Source organism: Myotis nattereri (genome assembly GCF_964212035.1).
Source record: "Myotis nattereri genome assembly, chromosome: 1".
NCBI classification, from domain to species: Eukaryota; Metazoa; Chordata; class Mammalia; order Chiroptera; family Vespertilionidae; genus Myotis; species Myotis nattereri.
This window is the reverse complement of record NC_138075.1, coordinates 1,519,395-1,538,938: the sequence shown is the minus strand read 5'-3', so window position 1 is coordinate 1,538,938 and position 19,544 is coordinate 1,519,395. Positions and strand designations below refer to the sequence as shown.

Sequence of the window (19,544 nt, the reverse complement as noted above, 5' to 3'; positions counted from 1 at the left end):
CTCCCCTCCACCCAGCAGGGCCCCCCAGGACTGGCGATCGTCCGGCTGCCGGGGGTGGCTGTCGGGGGTCACGACATGTTCCACAGGGGTCTTCCGGCCTGACTCCCACAGTAACGGACCCTCCAGCAGATCTGCCCCGGCCCTGGGCTGGGTGCCGGGGGTGCGGCCGCTGCCGGGAGCTAGCCATTGGCACAGTGAGGGGCTTGGAAGGCCCTGGAGGAAGAGGGCTCTGCAGGAACTGGTTCAGGGCCGGGCTGGCAGGAGGAACTCGGGGGACAGGCACTAACCCAATGGCCCTGTGCCTCGGGGATGAATGCCGCCCTACCCGTCTCGCTGCCCATTGAGCAGCCCTGTCCAGAGCCCAGGCCTCAGGTGCATGTGGCCATCCCTAACCTGAGCCCCTCTGCCGGCTGGAAGGGGCAGGACACAGCCAGGCACCTCCACACACAAAGACCCCTCCTCACAAGAGCCTCCACACCGTGTTCAGGGCACCCCTTTCTCCCTGCAGGGGTGGGGGTTCCCTGTGGAGGTCTGACTCCGCTCTGGCCTGGAGGGGAGAGGAGACCCCACTTCCAGGGTTCCGAGGCTCCATCCTGCTCATGCCACTGGCCCGCTACCCACCGAGGCCCTGGGCACCTCTGCCCACACTGTCACGCACTGAACAAGGCAGACAGTCCCTGCCCACCCTCAGGGTCTCCGGGCAGGGGTAGACTTAAGGCGGGCAACCCAGGGAGGAGCCCAAGACGACAGGGGGTCAGCCGGGTGAGCAGCCGGGATGGTCCGTGCAGTGGCCCTGGGGCCAGTGAGGGCCTGTGAGAGCCAACGGCCGAGGCAGAGGGGTGAGCGGCGCAGGGGAGGCTGGGGAGGGGGTGGGCGCCAGGCTGAGCTGGGCCTCTCGGACTGCGGTCTTCCTGCTAAGACCAACGGGAAGTCACAGAAGGCAGCTGAGCTGGGTTGGGCTCCACGCTGTGACTTACATTTTCACAAGGATCCCTGGCTGCGGGGGAGGGGTGGCAGGGGTGAGGTCCGGCAGGGGGGCCATAGGTGGCCACTGTCACAGGGCAAGTGAGAGGGGAAGGTGGCCAGTGGCCAGGCGGGGCCTGGAGCTGGAGGGACTGAGGACCGGGGAATTCCAGCGTGCGCCTCCCTCACGCACCTGGGGCTGCTCAGGCCAGCTGGGGGAGGGAAGGCGGCCTCGGCTGCACCCCCATCCAGAAGCTCCTGTCTCTAAAGAAAAAAAAAAGAAAAAAAAATTTTTTTAAAGCCCAGCCAGCATGGCTCAGTGGTTGAGCATTGACCTGTGACCCAGGAGGTCACAATTCAATTCCCAGTCAGGGCACATGCCCGGGTTGTGGGGCTGGCAGGAGGCAGCCGATCAGTGATTCTCTCTCATCATTGCGCTCTCTCCCTTCCTCTCTGAAATCAATAAAAATATATTTTTAAAAACTGGAAGCTGCTGTCTCAGCCAGAGGCACCAGGGGTGGCCGCACCCTGCATCTCAGGATCCAAGCTCAACCCGTCAGGAGACGCCGCCTCCCTCGGGGTCCGGGAGCCCCTGCCCGCCCTGCAAAGCGACGTAGACAGTGGCCTGGCCCAGGGCCTCCCTCCACACCCTTTGGGAGCCTGACCGAGGTCCCTGTGGCCAGGGCAGCTGGGGACGGCAGACCCTGGACACCTGCCTCCCTGCCCTGGGTCCCATCCTAGGGGCCCAGAAGCCCCTCCTGCCTCCTAGGAGCCACGGCCCAGACCTAATGGTGCTCAAGAGGTTCAAGTCAGGGAAGGTGGCCTCTCCCCGGGGCAAGGGGACACACCCCCACACTGGCGGTTGCTAGGAGACAAGAACCCTTCCTCTGAGGGGTCCCTGCAGGGATTGCTGCAGCCTTGGGCCAGAGGGCTGCACATCTAGGGGTGGTGAGGGCGCCTGCCTCCACCCTTGCCGGGCCAGGCTGCCTTGCCTCTTCCAGAAAGGCCACCATGATTGTCCTGGGGTCCACTGAGCCACAGCACCCCTCAGATCCTAGTTCCACTGGCCCCCTAGCCTGGGGCTCCCGCTCTGAGCTCCAGCCCCAGCCCCAGGGGTTCTCCCGGGTGTGCCCTGGGCAAGTGCTCCGCTTGTGCTGGACACGGCACGGATAGTCTGGGGGCCACTCAGCCTGGCCAGGGGGCTTCCGGCCCGGCCGGGGTGCGGACTGCCCAGGATTTGGACAGAGCCTGCTGCGTTCAGGAGTGAGCTGTGCTTCCGCCCGCTTTGCGGTGCTAAATATAGCGCCAGGGAGGGGGGTTTCCGGTTACAGCCCCCCCCCACCCAGTGCCGGGAAATCGATGCCAGTTCCATTAGGCTCCGTGGAGAGCCGGCTGACCGGCCCCAGGCTGCAGCGAGGGGCGGGGCTGCACTCCAGTCCAGAGACCCTGCCCTCTACCCCACCCTGCAGTCGGGGGCTCAGCACATGCCCCAGGGCCCTGAGAGCCCAGACCCTGCCGGACGCCCCTCCCAGACAGTGCGGCAGGCGGCCCAGAGCCGTGAGCAGTCGGGTGGGCATCAGGCAGGCGGGGCAGGGCACAGCTCCTGCCCTGGGACAGTTCTTAGATGAGCGAGGCCTAGGGCAGCCCACTGGGGTCTCCTCTGGACAGACTGGAGCTGCAGCGCCCTGGACCCCACAGTTGCCCAGCCCTGCTGGCCCCTTGGACACACCACACACCCTCAGGCCCCTCCCTAGCAGCTTGGCACTCACCTGGCTGGGCTCCCAGGAGGCCCCACCTGGGTCGTGGCCGGCATTTGCATATAGGTGTGCTGCTGGGGTGGGTCGATTGGGCCTCAAATGCAGGCCTGGGCTGTGCTGCTCTGCTAGGCTCCGTGACATGCACCCCCACACCGCCTGCCTGGAGTCGGCCTGGGAGGGGCAGGGCAAGCACACAAGGGCAGGTGGGCCCAGCAGGAGCCCAAGGCAGCATGTCCCGCCCCCACATCACCCAGCTGCAGCCCAGGGCCCAGCCCGGAAACACTGGGGCCTATGGCAACGCTCCTGGCCACCCTGGTCCCCAGACCCGCCCTCCTGTGGGGACAGCACCCCTGGATTCCTTGCCTTTCCCAGGTCAGGGGCTCATGACGCCGGCTGTCCCGACCTGTCCCCAGGGCAACACCCCAGGGGCTGACCAGAGGGTGTGGGGGCTCTAGGGAAGGGCCAGACCAGGTCACCACCCTCAGGTGGGGCCCCATCCCCGGCTGATGCCTGTGACCATGGTGACCAGCACACATGCCCACAGCGGGCTCCTGGGTGCTGGTAAGTGGGCAGCGAGCCCACCTGTGACCCCCAGTGCTCGAGGCCACACACATAGGCTGCAGGTGGAGGGAGATGGCGCCATACTCCTGTGGCCCAGGGGACACGGGCTCTGGGGGTGCCAGCCCAGGCCATGGGGTGGGGGACCTCACTTCTCCAGGAATAGGGAGTGTGTGCCCCCTGGAATGCACAACCCACAGTTCTGCCCCCCTCCTGACTGAGGCCGGCTCAGCCACCACCCCGGAGGTCCCAGCTCACTCCCTGGCCTGGTGCCCAGGGGGCCCATCCCCAGGCCCACTGAGCTGCCCTCCCTGCGTGTGTACCCACCTCCCACCCGGCCTGGCCTGCCCTTTGGCATAGCCGCAGCCCAGGCTTCTGGAGAGCCCCCCGTCTCCGGGCCTCCCCCGGTCACAGCTCGGAGCCAGTGGACACAGCTGGAGCCACAGGAGCCTTTATTGGGCTGCAGGTGGGGGCCAGGACCGGCCTGGCTCCAGACCCCCTCGGGGGTCACAGGAGACCCAGGCCGGGGCCCACACAATGCAGGAACCAGGAGATCCCAAAGATGACGCCGAGGGTCTTGGGGACGTCCGGGTTGTCCGAGAAGGCCTGGGCGCCCCCCAGGGGCAGGTGCACGACCTCAATGAGCTCACCTTCCTCGGCCAGGCCCCCACCCGGGCCACCCCTCTGGGCGTCTGTCACCTCCGCATAGAACATGGTCTGGCTGGAGCCGGTCAGTCCCACGCCAGCCCTGTGGGTCGAGACAGAGCAGGCTGAGCCACAGAGCAGCCCCGGCCCTCTCCGCTCCGCACCCGCCCGGCCCTGGTGGAAGGAAGACAGCAAGCCACCGAGCTGTGAGGGCCACGCGGCCAGGACCTGCGCCACCCGAGGAGCTGGCCCTGGTCCAGGCCAACAGGGTCCGGGTCACACGCCGCAGCCGTGAGCTGGGAAGGGGGTCTGAGCCCCGGGGTAGACAGGAGACTGGCCACCCGACCACAGCAGCCGAGGCTCTGAGGGGCGCAGACGTGAGATGAGGGGGCTGCAGCTACTCACTGTCGGGGGCACCGCCCTCCCTGCCTGTTCACACCGGGCCCTCAGCCAGGGCCTCCTTCCCGGTGGACGTAACCCCCAGCGCCCCGCCCAGGCTGCTGACGCCTCCCCCCAGGGATGCCGGTTGGCTGCCAGCAGGGCCACACCAGCTGCCCGCGGGGCGTGGGCTGGGGGGCTTCCCACCGTCACCTGCAGGACACCACGCTGGGGGCAGCAGGTGCAGAGGCAGCCCAATCCCATGCCCAAGGGCCCTCGACCTGAGAGCATGAGGGCTCCATTCGCAATGGGTGGCGGTCAGAAGGGGGTACGGTCCCCCGGAGGGAGACCAGCGCCGAGGGCAGTGGCCTGACCGGCTGGTGGGGAGCAGGAGTGGGCAGCGTAGGGACTGCTGGCTGCGAGGACAGGGCGGTGCACGGGCCAGTCTGGATCGCAAGCCCATAATGGCAAGCAGGGGGAGAAGGGAACCAAGGGGGGATGCCTGGGGAGTCAGGGGGACCCAGGTCGGCGGCGGCTGCCCTGGGAGACGCCCGGCACACGGGGAGGGAGCGGGACTGCGGCCTTCACGCCCCACCTCCAGGAGGGCCCCTCACTGACCTCGCCCAGCTGCTTCCTCTGCCCTCCATCCCCTTATCTCCCTCAGACCCTTCCTGACGGCCTGTTTCCGCCGGCGGCACGGGCTGCCTTTGATGGAAGCCCGTCTGTGGGGTTTCCAGTCTGCTTCCTCCGGCGCTGAAGAGACGGGCGTGGCCTCTGAACATGCCCAGCCAGGCCGGGCACCGCCTCCGCCCTCCCTCACTCATTCCGCAGCCCCTGACCTCAGGCGAAGGCCTGGGACTTGTCACCTGGGACTGCAGGCAAGTGGCCCAGCTCCACACCGGGCCCTGCTGTCTGTTCTGCCCCGCGAGGCCCACAGGGACAACGGCCTGACCTGCACTCCAGCCCCACCGCAATCCTGCTCCCCACAGCCCCCCTCGGCTCCAAAATGCAAGTCTGAGCAGGCTGCTCACTGTCCACAACCTTCCATGGCTCCCCAGCACCCTGGGGATCGGGCATAGCCCAGAGGCCCCGCATGTGAAGCCCTTCTGCCAGGACCCCCACCTGCCTTCCTCCTTGCCCACCTCCCAAACCAGCCCCTACCCCAGGGCAGGCCCTTGGCGTCTCCCGGTCCCCAGCAGGCTCAGGGGACACGTAGCTGCGGGCGGGCCCCACGGAGGACACTGCAGAGCATGGTCAGAGGCCCCTCACACCCAGATGTCCAGCCCTCGGCGTGGAAAGCCTCAACCCATTGAACAAGGAAGGACCCTGTGGCTCACCTCCTACCCCAAGGAGGCCTGGGGGCCGCTGAAGCTGGGTCGGGGGGCCCAGCCCACCACTGTGTGCCCCGGGCTGGGCTGGGAGACAGGGCCCTAGGGGTGCAGCCCCTGCCTCCGGAGAAGGCGCCCAGCTCAGTGGGTGCAGGGCACTGAGGCGCTCCTGCCCTAGACTCCCCTGAGGTCCGGACCGTCGCAGTGGGCCCCGGGCAGGGGTGGGCATCCCCCCAACATCCTTTCCTGCAAAGATGGCCCCAGCGGTGGGCCTCATGGGATGTGGGCGATGGGGGGGCATCTGGACGTTGGCGGGGCTGGCCCTGAAGTCCAGCGTCCAGGCCACACCTCGTCCCCCTGCCCAGGACACAGCCTTTCCCTCATCCCTGAGCCCCTGTCAGAGCAGATCTGTGACTCACCCCCACCCCCAGGGCCCCATTCTTAATCCCACAGGAAGTGGAGGCATCTGTCCGCAGCAGCTGCCACAGCCCGCCCCACAGGGCTGGGGGCCGCAGGGCAGGCGCATGGGCCCAGCCTGCCCCAGAACCAGCTCCCAGACCCCAGGTTCCGGCCTGGATCACGACCTGGGTGGGTTCCCTCCAACCTTCCCCAGCCCCACGGTGAAAACAAGGAGGAGGCGCTGCCCCGCTTGCATACCCCCGAGGACGGGGCGCTCACTGCCCAAGGCGGCCGGCGCCCTCCCCGGGGCAGGGCTGCAGCCGGCACCCCTCGCTGGCCCTGCGGGTCCGGCCGGCCCACTCACTTGTAGGTGGCGACGCGGCGCAGGTCGGCCGGGGCCAGGCGGTAGCCACACTCCTCCCAGGCCTCCTTGCAGGCCACCTCCTCCAGCGACAGCCCCGGCTGGTCCACGATGCCGGCGCACAGCTCGTACATCACGCCCGCCGAGCCCGGCAGTGCCTCCGGCAGCACCCGCGGCCTGTCGGCGTCCACAGCCGCCAGGGACCCTGGGAAGCGGCGCTCCACCTCGCTCATGTACACGGCTGGCGGGGGGGAGGGCAGACCATGGTCACGGCCACAGGGCGGCTGGCTGCCTCACCAGGTATCCGTTTCCCCTGGACCCCTCCCCACATCTGCGTTCTAACCCTCGGAGCACAGGGGCCCGCTCCCCGCCCCGGGGCCTCACCCCACCTCACGGGCCGCCCTCACCCCACCTCACGGGCCGCCCTCACCCGGCCTCACGGGCCGCCCTCACCCGGCCTCACGGGCCGCCCCGGCCTCACGGGCCGCCCTCACCCGGCCTCACGGGCCGCCCCGGCCTCACGGGCCGCCCTCACCCGGCCTCACGGGCCGCCCCGGCCTCACGGGCCGCCCTCACCCGGCCGAAACTGCTTCACCAGCACCAGGCTCCTCCGGGAAGAGTTGAACAGGAGAATGGTCACACTGCGGGCGGGGGGGGGGGGGGGGGGGGGGATCGAGCTCAGCACAGAAGCACTCCTCATCTCACCGCCCTGGGGGCCCTGTTCCCAGCATTCCCAGCCGCCCTCCTCTCCCCGGCAGCCTGGGAAAATGGGGCCCTTGCTCAGATGGGGAGAGCGAGGCCCAGGCAGGGCCAGAGCTGCTAGGGTCAAAGTCAGGCTAGGAGCTCTGGCAGGAGGGGCAGTGGGGTGGGGAAGGCATGTTTGGAAGTTGGGAGCCGGGTGACTGACAGGACATGTGGTCCGTGCTGGCCGGCTGCCTGCTGACCACACTCCTGTGGCCAGGTCACTGTGGAGCCCACACCCCAGGGGTCAGGGGCCAGCCACCCAGACAGCTTCTCCCCGTCCCCCTGGGGTGACCTGCAGAGCAGGGGGAGTGGGGATGTGCGTGGGGGACACACAGATGCAGAGGCAGGGTGCCCCCGGGCGTCAGAGGAGCCTGGGCTGGGCCCTCACCTGTCGTGCGTCTTCATGAAGTCCCACGACTTCTGGGTGCCATTCTGAAAGAGGCAGGGTGGCGATGAGGGTGCCCCCCCCCAAACCTGGGCACCCTGCCCCAAGGGCTGCCAGGACCCTGGGAAGCACCCTGAAGCAGGAGGCAGTGTGGGCAGGGTCTGGGCTGAGCCTGCTGGGAGCAGGCAGAACAGGCACTATGGGGTTCTAGCAGGCGGAGGGAAGAAGGCATCCAGAATCCTGCCAGCTGGACACCAGCAGGTGAAATGGACATTCACCTGGCCCAGCACCTCCCCATGGCATCCCTGTGGATGAGGCTGGACCTGGGCACTCGGGGCCCTGCCCTGTGACTGCCCATCACCAGCCCCCCAGTCACTGGGTCAGCCCAGAGGCCCCAGTGAACTGCTGGCCCCACCCCGGGGTCTGTCCAGCCACGACATGGACATGGTCCTGACACGAGAAACACAGTGAGTGCCCGTCCTGGGGCAGGGCGCCAAGGGACAGTTTCCTGAGAAATTCCTGGAGGAGGTGACGCCACACCGAGATGAGGAAAGGGCATTCCAAGCACGGGGGCCTCACAGGCAGGGGGTCCTCACAGGCAGAGGGGGCCTCACAGGCAGGGGGTCCTCACAGGCAGAGGGGGGCTCACAGGCAGGGCCACAGGTGGTCCCAGCAGTGTCGGGCCTGGGTCTGTGCTGGCGGGAGGCAGAGGTGCCCTGGGAGGGTGGTGGCAGCCTCGGTTCCCAAAGGGCAGGGAGGCCCGGGGCCCTGTGTGCGGCCGGCTGCCCGGGAGGCCGTCCTCGGGCACTGCCCCCAGGAGCAAGCCCGGGCCTGCCTGCCACCCGCCACTTGGAGCCAGCCAGCCACCCACGCCGGCTCCAGGGAGGGCCTGCCCTGTGCCTGTGCCTGCTGTGCCCACTGCTCCCGCCGTGCGTGTCCCGTGCAAGTCTGAGACCCTCGGCTCAGGATCAAAACGTCTGCCAGACCTTCAGGTCCAGCCGGGGGGGGGGGGGTGCAGGGGAGGGTCTGAGGCTGCCCCAACCTGGCTCCTCTTCTGAGGCCCAGACACAATCCTCTCCCCGTCGGACCCCAGGGGTGCCCCGTCTCTGGTCCGTCTGTCTGTCCACAGCACTCCCTGGCCAGGGTAGCTAACCACCAAAGGCTACAGGAGCTCTGGGTGTCATGCGCTGCCCGCCCGATGGCCCTGGCCCCCAGCCTGTGCCCAGCTCAGCGGTGCCTCAGGTCAGTCTGGTCGCCAGCACCCACCAGGGGGATGTCGCAGCAGGTGCCCACCGAGCTGTCCCCCTTCACGGGAGGTGGGAGGGGCTGCAGCCACGGCCCAGCAGGCATGTGCCCGACACGCAGAGCCCCAGCCCAGGGGCTGAGCAGCCATCAGGCCCCTGCCCAGCAGACGTCAGAGGGGGCAGCGACCTCCACGTTCCCACACTGCCCCTCGACTGCCTTGCCCGCCTGCCCCAGGCTAGGGCTGCCAACGAGGGTGTATCCTGGGGCCCCAGGGAAAGTGGGGTGCAGGGGCCTCTCTCAGGCTGGGCTCCAGGGGGTTTGGTGGGGGGTTCCGGGGTCACTGTGCTGAGAGGGCGGGGGGCAGGGCCGTCTCCATGTGAAGGGCCTGCAGCGGGCAGCCCCCCGGGGCAGGTGGAGCTGCAAGGAAAGGGTGGGGGCCCGAGCGGACAGAGCAGGTCCTGAGAGACGGCCGGAGGCGGCCACCCGCTGGACAAGGAGAGGGGGCGGCGGCCCGCGCTCCCGACAGGTTTCCTGGTGACCTGTTTCCACCTGCCCAGGAGGCGGCGTGGGCCCCGCGGGTGAGACTCGGGGGCGTGCGCGGGAGGAAGCCCACGAGGCTCGCCACCCGCCCCGCCTCCGCTCCCTCCTCCCGGCTCCTCCTCCCGGGGAACCACCGTCTCCGGGAAGCGCTCGGTGATCTCGGAGGAGCCCGCAGTCCCGCCGCAAAGGGGGCCGGAGGTGCCCTGCGGGGCCCGCCCTGGCCCGGCACGCACGCGGCCCGGGAGCCGGAGCCAACCGCGAGGCCGGGGGGCGGGGCTCCGCGCGGTGGGCGGGGCTCGCGCGGGGAGTGGGCGGGGCTCGCGCGGGGAGTGGGCGGGGCTCCGCGCCGCGGAAGGGACGGGCGGGAGCGGCGGCGGGCGGCTCACCTGGCGGTAGTGCAGCGTGAACGGCTGCAGGTAGGGCGAGGCTGCGCACCGGGCCACGGCCGCCCCCTCGATACGCTCCATGGCCGCGGGGAGCCGGGGCGCGGCGGCCGCAGCGGGTGCGCGCGGGGCAGGAGCGGGCGGACCGGCGGGCGCGTGACGCCGCTCTGGGCATGCGCAGTTGGCGCGGGGCGGGGTGCGCTCGGCGAGTGGCGCGCGGAGGGTGCGGGCGGGGCGGGCCGGAGAGGACGCGCCCGAGGAGCGATCGCGGACGCTCGGGGCCCGGGACGGGGCGGGGAGAGCGGCGCCGCGCGCGGTTCTGCCGGGAGGAGCCGAGCGGTGCCTCCCCCGAGGGCCGGCCGCCGTCCCGTGATGGGTCGTCCGGGGGCCGGGGGTGGTGGAGGGGGCAGCCCCGGGAGGCACCGACGGGCCCTGAAGGGGGCAGTGGCGGACCTGCGGGAGGGAGAGCGCGGGGGTCGCCGCGGGGCGGCGCGTGGACACCTCCTGGGAACCTCGTGGCCGGGAGGCGAGAAGGCCGTGCCCGGCCGGCGTGGCTCCGGGGTTGGAGCCGGAGGTCACGTTGGATTGCGGGTCGGGCACGCGCCTGGGGTGCCCACCAGACCCCCCAGTGGGGGGCGTGCTGGAGGCAGCCGGCCCCCCATGATTCTCACGGTCGAAGTCTCTCTCCCTCCCTTCCTCTCCGAACCAATAAGAAACATTGAAAAGCGCAGGCTCGGGGAGGAGGGAAGGGAGAGCTCGGCCTCCCCTCCGGGTCCCTGGCCTGGGCCGCGGGCCACCCGCCCTGGTGGCAGGTGCTGCAGCGGCGCCGGCCCTGGGCTTGTCCCTCCTCCCAGCGGCCATCCCCGCCCCCAGAAGCCCTCTGGGCTGCAGGGCCCCCCCTTCCGCACGTGCATCCCAAGGACCCCCTCCAAGTGTGGCCTCGCCCCCCCAGGCGCTGCTGCCAGGGGTGCGGTGGGGACCTATGGCCCCAGGAGGGACGCCCAGGTGGGGCTGGCCATGGGGCCTTGAAAGCTGTCCCCATGTTACTATTGCCGCCCAGAATCCCGCGGCTCGGAGCGCCATTGACGGCCCTCTCCGGTCCGGAGTGGGGCCCTGGCCCGGCCGCAGCTCTCGCCTTCCTCTGCAGCGGGGAGGGGGGGTCAGGGCAGCTGGGGCTGGAGTATTCCGCAGGCTCCGTGGGATGCACGGCAGCTTGGCCTCTTCGCCCGGGTCGGGGCCTCCGCTTCGTGGCTGGCAGCCGGCTGGCTGGGCGTGTCGCTGTGTGGCCTCTCCCGTGTGGCTGGCGTGGGCTGCCCCACAGCATGGCGGTCTCAGCACACGGCCTTGGGCCAGCCCGTAGCCCGGCCTGGGAAGGCAAGCAGTGTCCTGTCCCCCTGTGTCCTGTGAGTCGCAGAAAGCCCTGGCCACCCAGGGTCCGGGGGAGGGGACTTCACAAGGCCGGGCACTGGGAGGCGTGGTGCTGGGGGTTGTCGGACTCCCTGCTCCCAGCCTCGCCCTGGTGTCCTGGGGTCTGGAGAGAGAGCCCGCTCGCCTCTTCCTCCTGCACAGGGCCGGGTGCTCCTGCCTGCTGGGCCGCCCCAGGGCACCTCGCTTGTGTGTGTAGATATATGTAGGTGTGTCTGTATACACTGAGGCCTGGTACATGGATTCATGCACCCGTGGGGTCCCTCGGCCTGGCCTGGGAGGATTGGGCCAAAACCGGCTCTTGGACATCCCCCGAGGGTACCAGATTGCGAGACCCCTCCTGCAGGCCCAGCCTCCGGGACCTGGACACCCACCGGCTCCCTCCTCCCTGGGTCTGGAGTGCGGGTGAAGCAGATCGGGGCGACCGTGCCCCAGCAGCAACCTAACCCACAGCCGATTCCACGAGGAATTGCGCTCCCTCCTCTGCTGGTTGAGCGTCTGCCCCCTGGTGGTCATTGCACGTCATGGCTACCAGGCGAGCGGTCGAACAGTTGGTTGGTCGCTTGGGCTTTTATACATACTGATATTTTATTGGTTTCAGAGAGGAAGGGAGAGAGAGAAACATCAATGAGAGAGAATCATGGATCGGCTGCCTCCTGCACGCCCCCCACTGGGGATGGAGCCCGTAACCCAGGCATGTGCCCCGACCAGGAATGGAACCGTGACCTCCTGGTTCACAGGTCGGCGCTCACCCACGGAGCCACGGTGGCCGGGCCCCAGGAAGCCGCTCCAGGGAGCCTCGCTTTCGTCACGTGCGGGGAAGTAGCGTTGTCATAGTAACACAAGCCGAGGGCTGGCAGTGTGGGTTGCGGGATTTACGTGCCTGCGACCTGCCAGCAAGGTGCCCCCCCACCCCCCGCGGGAAGCAGGCCCTCAGATGCCCCACGGAACCCCACCGACTGGGAGACAGACTCAGAACCGAGGCTGCACCCGCAGCCCTTTCACAGCAGCCGAAACCGCGTGTCCGTCGGCAGGTGATGGCACACTGGCCGGTCACACACGGGACGTGCGGCACCTGCGAGGAGTGACACCGCACTCGCCACAACATGGGTGAACGCCGTGGCTGCCGGGAAGCGGCGGGCACGCATGTGAATTGCAGGATGGGCAGACCGCGCCGGTCAGAGGTGCCAGGGGCGGGGTGGGAGGAGGGCAGGGGCTGCTCGGTGAGGGCAGGGCTTCCTTTCGGGTGAAAGAATGTTCTGGAACTACGTCGTGGTGGTTACACACCGTTAGGCGTGTGCTAAATGCCACTGTACACGGTAAAGGGTTCGTGTTCTGTGGACGTCAGTTCAATTTTTTAAAAAATGACAGTGGCCCCGTGAGGCTGTTCAGGAGCCTCCATGCTGCCTGTGGCCGCCCACGGCGTCCCCACCCGCCAGCGCCGGGCCAGGCCGGGCTGCTGCGGACCTCGGGGTGGGGGTGGGTGAGTTCCTCCAGCGAGACGTGAGTCTCACCGTTTTTCTTGAGTGTCCAGTGCATCCGGGCGGGTTGGAACTGGGGCCAGGGGCCGAGGGGCCACGGGGCCTCGAAAAGCCACCCCTGACCTGGCACCGTGGGGGCTGTGGAGGCCGCCAGGCGGAGGCCTGACGAGGAGGCCACAGGGCTGCCCCCCAGCACCCCCCCCCCGCAGGGCCTGTACTTGGTCACGTCGACGCCGAAGGTTCCGGGGATCAGGGTGTAAACCCAGGAGCAGCTGACAGATTCATGTCAGAGGGTCCAGGCGAGTGGGGGCCTCGGGCGGGTCAGGGACACAGGGGCGCTGGGAGGACACCCCACAGGAGGGGGCAGGTGCTGGCAGGGCACCCAGGAGGCTCCCGCTGGCTGCCACCGCCCTTTTCTGTGTAAGGGGTGAGGACGCGGTGGGAGGGGAGGGTGGCAGCAGCCTGGGCAGGTGGCCATTGGCCGCCTCCAGCGCTCGGCCATTCCCCCGACGGGGCGACAGGCGGTCCACAGGTGAGGCTGCAGGTCAGGGAGTTTCTGACGTGACAGGCGGGGAAACGGAGGCCACTGCGGCCGCTGCGCCCAGCATCGGGGCCCGTCAGTGCCTCTGCCTGGCCGCACGGACGGCGTGTCCACTGACCCTGCTCCACGCTCCGGTCTCGCTGAGGACCCCAGACCAGCAGGGGCCAGGGGGCAGCTCTCAGGCTTCCTCTCCGGCCCCAGCGCCCTGTGCCAGTTCCTGCTCCGACTCACGTGGCCGTGGCGGCCGAGTGGCCCCATGTCTGCCCTCGGGGAGCTGGGACATCAGGCAGAGAACAGGCTAGCCTCATCCAGAATGTCCTCAGGCACCCCCAGAATTGTGCCCCCCCCCCAGATATCAGGGCACCTGGGCCTCGCCCATCCTGGCTGACATAAAATCATCCACCACAGAAGGAAAGGAGAAAAAAGTGATGGTTAAAACCACGCAAAAGGAAGTGTGAGTAGAACGCGCTTCGAGAGAATTATGGATCGGCTGCCTCCTGCCCGCCCCACACAGGATGGAGCCCGAAACCCAGGCGTGTGCCCCAGCCAGGAATGGAACCGTGACCTGGTTCATAGGCCGACGCTCACCCACTGAGCCACACCAGCCAGGCCAGAACGCACTTAACCTGCTGCAAAGTGTGCGTGCTCACAGAAAGCGCCCGCCGGCGTGGCTGAGGTCCTGGGTGCACACCCTGGGAGGGGCGAGGACGTGTGCATGTGTGTGCCCAGGTGGGTGTGTGCACGCGTGTACATGTGTGCTGTTCTGCTGCTGTGGCGATGCTGTCCGACGCCCCTCGGGTCCCGCCGAGCCGCTGCCAGGGTGGAGGAGCCCCAGGTTCTCAGCCGCTTAAATGTGAGACGTGTTTTCCGTGCGGAGGAGCCTGGGGCGTAAAGCATAACGGCCCGGCCGCGGGGCTCGGGCTGAGCCTCGACCTGTGAGCCAGGAGGTCAGGGTTCGGTTCCCGGACAGGGCACAGGCCTGGGCTGTGGGCTCCATCCCCAGGGAGGCGTGAGGAGGCAGCCGATCCATGATTCTCTCTCATGATTGATGTGTCTCTCCCCCTCTCCCTCCCTCCCTGACATCAGTCACACACACACACACACACACACACAGATATTCTGTGAGATCAGTAAAGCAGATGCTCGGGAGCCAGGTCATGATGCAGCACATTTCTGGGGCCCTGGGGGGATGCAGGGAGCGGGGGGGGGGGACAGGGCTGCTCCCCCCGAGGGCGCTCCCTCCAGGCGCCGAGAACCATCTCCTGGACCCTCTGTTCTTTTTCATACTCGGGGTACCCCAGCGACATCCCCTTTAGTTTTGACAAACTGCTCAGCTGAGCTCCAGGAGAAGGGGGGCTGAGAGATCCCAGGGCCGAGGGCCGGCCTCAGCCTCCCTCGGGGTTCCCAGGGGCCGTTCTGTGGCCGTCGTGGGGAGGGACATCCAAGCCCCCCCCCCCCCCCCCCCCCCGTCCGGGCACCTGGCAGCGTTCTGCGTTTCTGCTTCTAACCACCGGTCAGGAGCCGGTCACAGCAGACACGCCCAGGGAAGCCGCCTCTCGGCTGCTCCGGAGGTGCCATCGCTGTGCCACACGGTCTAATCGGGATGCTGGCCCCCAGAGGCAGAGCTGCCCTGCAGCCGCCTCCCCTCCCCTGGCCCCTGCGTCAGACGTCGCACGCTGGAGGCCATGTGCCTGGGAGGTACCCTGTAACACCTGGCCTGGCTGGGCAGGTCTTTGCTCCACCCTCACACATGAAGGCTGCTGGGCTGGGTGTAGGATTCTTCTTTCTTTCTTTTTCTTTCTTTCTTTCTTTCTTTCTTTCTTTCTTTCTTTCTTTCTTTCTTTCTTTCTAGAAACATGTTGTTTTGTTTTAAAATATATTTTTTATTTCAGAGAGGAAGGGAGTGGGGGAGAGAGAGAGAACATCAATGATGAGCGAGAATCACTGATGGGCTGCCTCCTGCACGGCCCCTGCTGGGGCCTGTGCCCGGGCCCTTGACTGGAACCCAATCCGGGACCCTTCGGTCCGCAGGCCGACGCGCTATCTACTGAACCAAACCAGCCAGGGCTGGAATTCCTGGTTGGCAGTCACAGCACGTTCCCCCAGCTGGTGGTAGGCATTGCTTTGTTGTCTGCTCCGCCCTCCCTACCCCCTCCCCCCCACCCCCCGTGTGGCTGCCTCCATCGCAGGCCATGGGGAGGCCTCTTTGGGGTCCCCCAGCATTGATCTGGAGAACGTCCTATTTGGAGAAAAGGACGCGTCTGGTCTGTCCGTCTGTTGCCTCATCCAGACGGCCTGTCCCCGTCTGAGCTCTTGGTGTCTGGGGGTCGGCTGGCGGCTGTCACCATGCTGTCCCCTGAGGCTGTGTTTTGTTGCGTGTATGTTACATTTGTCATCTGCTGTTCATGTCAAAGTACTGGTGCCCCTCTTTGTTCGTCATGATGCTGTTATTTCTTTAAATATGTTTTTATTGATTTCAGAGAGAGGGAGAGAGAAAGAAACACCAATGATGAGAATCATCGATTGGTTGCCCCCTGCATGCCCCCTACTGGGGATCAAGCCGCACGTAACCTGGGCATGTGCCCTTAACTGGAATCAAACCGAGGACCCTTCAGGCCACAGGCCAACGCTCTGTCCACTGAGCCGAACCGGCTAGACGTGATGCTATTATTTTTAAATCTTTCTTGTTTAGCAAAATGACTACCCAGCTTTCCTTTGGCTAACAGTTCTCCATCTTTTATTGTCAGCACTGCGTGTCCGACTGTTGTAAGCTTGTGTTGTGACAGCGGAGTACTGGTTTGCGTCCATTGCTGCCAGGCCCAACATAGGCTAGACTTCCTGCCCAGCCTAGCCCTGTCTCCCCCCCGGGGCAGGGTGCCCCCGGGACAGATGGGCACACGCAGGCCAGAGCCAGGCTGAGCTGGGGCAGCAGGGCAGCAGCAGGCCCATTGCTGGGAGTCCCCTGGCCAGGTCGGAGGGAGTGCAGAGTGGGTTAGGGTGACCCTCCTGGGGAGGGAGGGGGGAGAGTGGGGTGCAGGACAGCCCCTCCAGGTCCGGGGCAGCCAGAGAGCTGCGAGTGGCTGCTGAGGCCAGCTGCGGCCTCACTCGGGCCCCAACACAAGGCAGAGGCCGGCTCCTGAGACGCGTGCCGGTGGGCGTGGCTGCCCGGTCACCCTGGGGCTGGTGGCTCGACCCAGGTCCCAGTTCCCAACCTCCAGGCGCCCCTGGGTCTCGAAGGGAAACAGCTCAGCCAGGAGCCCCAGGAGCGCACAGCCCATCACAGGCCCGGCCCTCCCGGAAAGCGGCCGGGAACAATGCCCTGCGTGTGACAGCCTTCCCCTCGGTGGGAGAAAATAGCGTTTCACAGAATGGCGGTTTCCTGCGTTTGTGCGGGGCCTGAGGAGTGAATCACGCCGAGACCTCCCACAAAGAGGAGCTGCCGGCCAAGTCCGCCAGGGCGGGCCCCAGGGCGGGCAGGTCCGCCCCAGCCCCAGCCTCGGCCACTGACCTCCTCCCACTTCAGCACCTGCAGAGGGGCCCGGGCTGGGAGGGGGCCTGTGGGCTCCCAGCCGAGGGCTGAGGGTGGGGGAGGGTGCGGGGAGAAGGAGAGCTTCTCTAGAGCCGGGGGTCTGGGGTCAAAGTGGCCAGTGACCTCTGCTCCCCGAGGTGAGGGCACCCTTGGGGCTCGGACCAGGGGCTGTGCTGCGGGCAGGCCACGGGGCCTTGCAGGTAGACGCACTCCCTGGGTCTCCTTCCGCACGCGAGCAGGGAGTCGCGGGGGGCGTTCCCTGGGGATGGGGAGGCGGAACAGTGCGGCCTACGAGGGCCACCACGCAGGAGTCCGGTCAGAAGGTGCTAGGTGCCCACTAGCAGGTCCTGGTGGCCCAGGTGGTCAGACCCAGCGCCAGGGGACATGTGACCTGCCAGGGGTGTGCACTTGCCCGGTGGTAGCAGGGGGACCCTGAGGGCACCCCTCCGGCCTTTCCCGCTGACCCAGAGGTGTGAGGGCGGGGCCTCAGTGGAGGAGCCCTGACCCCTGATCCCCACTGTGGGGCCTGGAGGGGCAGCTGCAGGGCCAGGCTCACCCTGAGCTCCCTTCGGGGAGATGACCAGGATGCTGACCGCCCCATCGCTTTCTACCTCCACACACTCCCCAGAACCTCTCCCGAGACCCTCAGGACTCAGCCTGTCAGCCAGACTCCCATCTCATCTGTCGTCAACCTGGGGAGGGGCTCACGTGACCCAGGAGGAGACGGCCACCGCCCCTCCCTTCTGCCACGGACCCTGGTCTCTCCTGGGTGAGGCCCCCGGCTGACCACCCTCCTGCCTACTCCCGCGACTTCTGTCACCCCCACACCAAAACCTCACCATGGCCAGACCACCCCTGCCCTGCAGCTCAGGGTCTCAGCCCTGCATCGCCCGCCCCACCCCTGCCCTTGTGGGGGCCGCGTGCCATGGAGATGATGGTGCCAACTACCTGCTTTGGGGAAACGTGCCCCTCTCCTGGGGCGTCCCTGACACCAGCGTGAGGCTCTGCTGGACACGGGCTGCCACAGCCGCCCGACGGAGGCCAGCTGCTGCCCGCGGACCGCCAAGGCCTCAGTGCCAGCTGCGCCGGAGCAGGAGGGGTGCACCTCGCTCGGCCCCTTCCCCCCAGCCTCCTGCCTCTCCCCCCCCCTTTCCCCCCCCCCCCCCCGCTTTCCCAGGGCAGGTACCCCGGAAGGGGACTGGGGCTCCCCTTTGATTCTTCACAGGTGTTTCCCCCGAATCTCTTCTACATCGAGTCCCCGCTTGGCCTCGCAGATTAGTTCAGGTTCAGGCCCCACCTCTCCTGGGCCTTCTGGCCTTCAGACCCTCAGGCCAAGGTGCCAGGATGGCGTGGCTCCCTCGCCCCCAGGTGCCCGGCCCTTCAACACTCGCTGCCCTTGGCAAAGGGCCTGCTGCGCTCCGTGCTGTGCTGGTGCCCCCCCCCCACCTCGTTTTGTCTCACAAACCCTTCTAGTGACAGCCACGCCAGCAGCCCCCACCTGCGGGCACACAGCCCGGGGTCCGGGCACGGCTCTCCCCGTGCTCCTGGACCTCAGGCGGCGCCTTGGCAGCATTTAATTCCTGGGGTGCCCAGCTCTCCTCAGGGGCCCCCAGTCTTCCCCAGCCCTTTGTTGCCAACGCCCGGATGAAGCCCCGCCACTTGCTGCCCCCGGTGGTGTTTCTGATCAGGTTGGATTGAGGCGGGAGGGCTTTGCGGGGTGGGAGCCGCCGGAGAGGCGGGCACAGGGAAGGGCCGGGGCGCCGTGGGCAGGGAGCCCGCGGGTTCGGCGAGCCACGGTGCGTGGATCCCATTCCCCACGCACCGCGCCTGTGAATGAGCACGTGGCTGAGGCCTGTCCACAGCGCTGCGCTGAGGTGACGCACGCGCAGAGGGGACGAGGGACAGGGACGCCATGGAGGGCAGCACTGCCAGGCCGTGCCCAGCGGGGAGGGAGGGACCGGAGGCCGGCCAGGGGGGAGCACCTGGGGCTGTGCCCTCACGCCCACCCTGCCCCAGCCCTGCGTCCCAGCGGGATCCGAGTGGGCTCCCCGTCCTGTGCGGAGGCAGCCGGTGTGTCCATCCCGGGGCGGAGCCCCGCCGATGCTGCCGTCACTCTGCCGGGGGCCGGGGGCAGCGGGCAGGCTGGGAGGGGCCCTCGGGCTCCAGGGGGGATGCCCACCCGGGTTCCCCAGGAGGGCACGGCCCGGGCGCCCGCTCCGGATGGCAGACTGACCAGAGGAGCGGCTGCGCTGGCCCAGCTTCGCGCCCCGCCCGGCCCCGGCCCAGGGCGCCCCGGGAGGTGCCGCTGCCTCTGACCCTAGGCCGGGGCGGCCTCGGCTCGGAGCGTTTCCGCCCGCCCGGCCCGCCCGGCCCCGCAGGAAGTGGCCGCCTCCCGAACAAAGGGGCCGGCGGACAATGGCCATTGAATTGGGCCGGGGCGCTCGCGCACGGACGGGCCGCCAGCTGCCCGCGCAGATAAGACCCCGCGCGCTGCGCCCGGACCCGCCGCTGGAGGCTGCGGCCCCGCCCCCAGGAGGCGGCCGAGGGGACCAATCCGGGAGCTCGCCGGGCGGCCGCCCCGCCCCTCCATCTGGCCCCGCCCCCAGGCCTGCCCGGCGCGCACAGTCGGGGAGTCGGGCTCGCTGCACGGGAAGGGGGGGCTCAGCGCGACACGACAGACGGGACCCCTGGCACCAGCCAGCAGGCCGTGCCCTCAACAAGCCCCTGGCCTGGTGGGCGCCTCCCCCCGGACAGATGGTACAGGGAGGGCTGACCGGCCAGGGAGCGCTAGTGGGCAAGGAAGGCTTCTTGGAGGAGGTGACACTGTTAGGTTTCTCAGGGGAGGAGCGAGCATCCCAGGCATAAGGCCGAGTCGGGGAGAA

At 68.2% G+C, this 19,544-nt stretch overlaps 1 protein-coding gene across 1 annotated transcript; it reads right to left on the bottom strand.

Annotated features, from left to right (window-relative positions):
- Positions 1–3,713: 3,713 nt before the first annotated feature.
- On the bottom strand, positions 3,714–9,849 carry NUDT14 (nudix hydrolase 14). Its single transcript, XM_081097645.1, has 5 exons — positions 9,690–9,849; positions 7,522–7,565; positions 6,966–7,030; positions 6,393–6,630; positions 3,714–4,026 (listed from the first exon to the last, which is right to left on the bottom strand). The coding sequence occupies exons 1-5, from the start codon at positions 9,768–9,770 to the stop codon at positions 3,786–3,788; spliced, it is 669 nt and encodes a 222-aa protein (XP_080953771.1). The 5' UTR covers positions 9,771–9,849; the 3' UTR covers positions 3,714–3,785.
- Positions 9,850–19,544: the final 9,695 nt, after the last annotated feature.

Bases quoted from the DNA above. Each gene is read 5' to 3' on its own strand.
- NUDT14 (XM_081097645.1), bottom strand. From the start codon at position 9,770: ATGGAGCGTATCGAGGGGGCGGCCGTGGCCCGGTGCGCAGCCTCGCCC. The intron at 7,031-7,521 runs GTGAGGGCCCAG...CCCCGCCCGCAG, and splicing joins TTCATGAAGACGCACGACAG to TGTGACCATTCTCCTGTTCA. The intron at 6,631-6,965 runs GTGAGGGCGGCC...CCCCCCCGCCAG, and splicing joins GGTGAAGCAGTTTCGGCCGG to CCGTGTACATGAGCGAGGTG.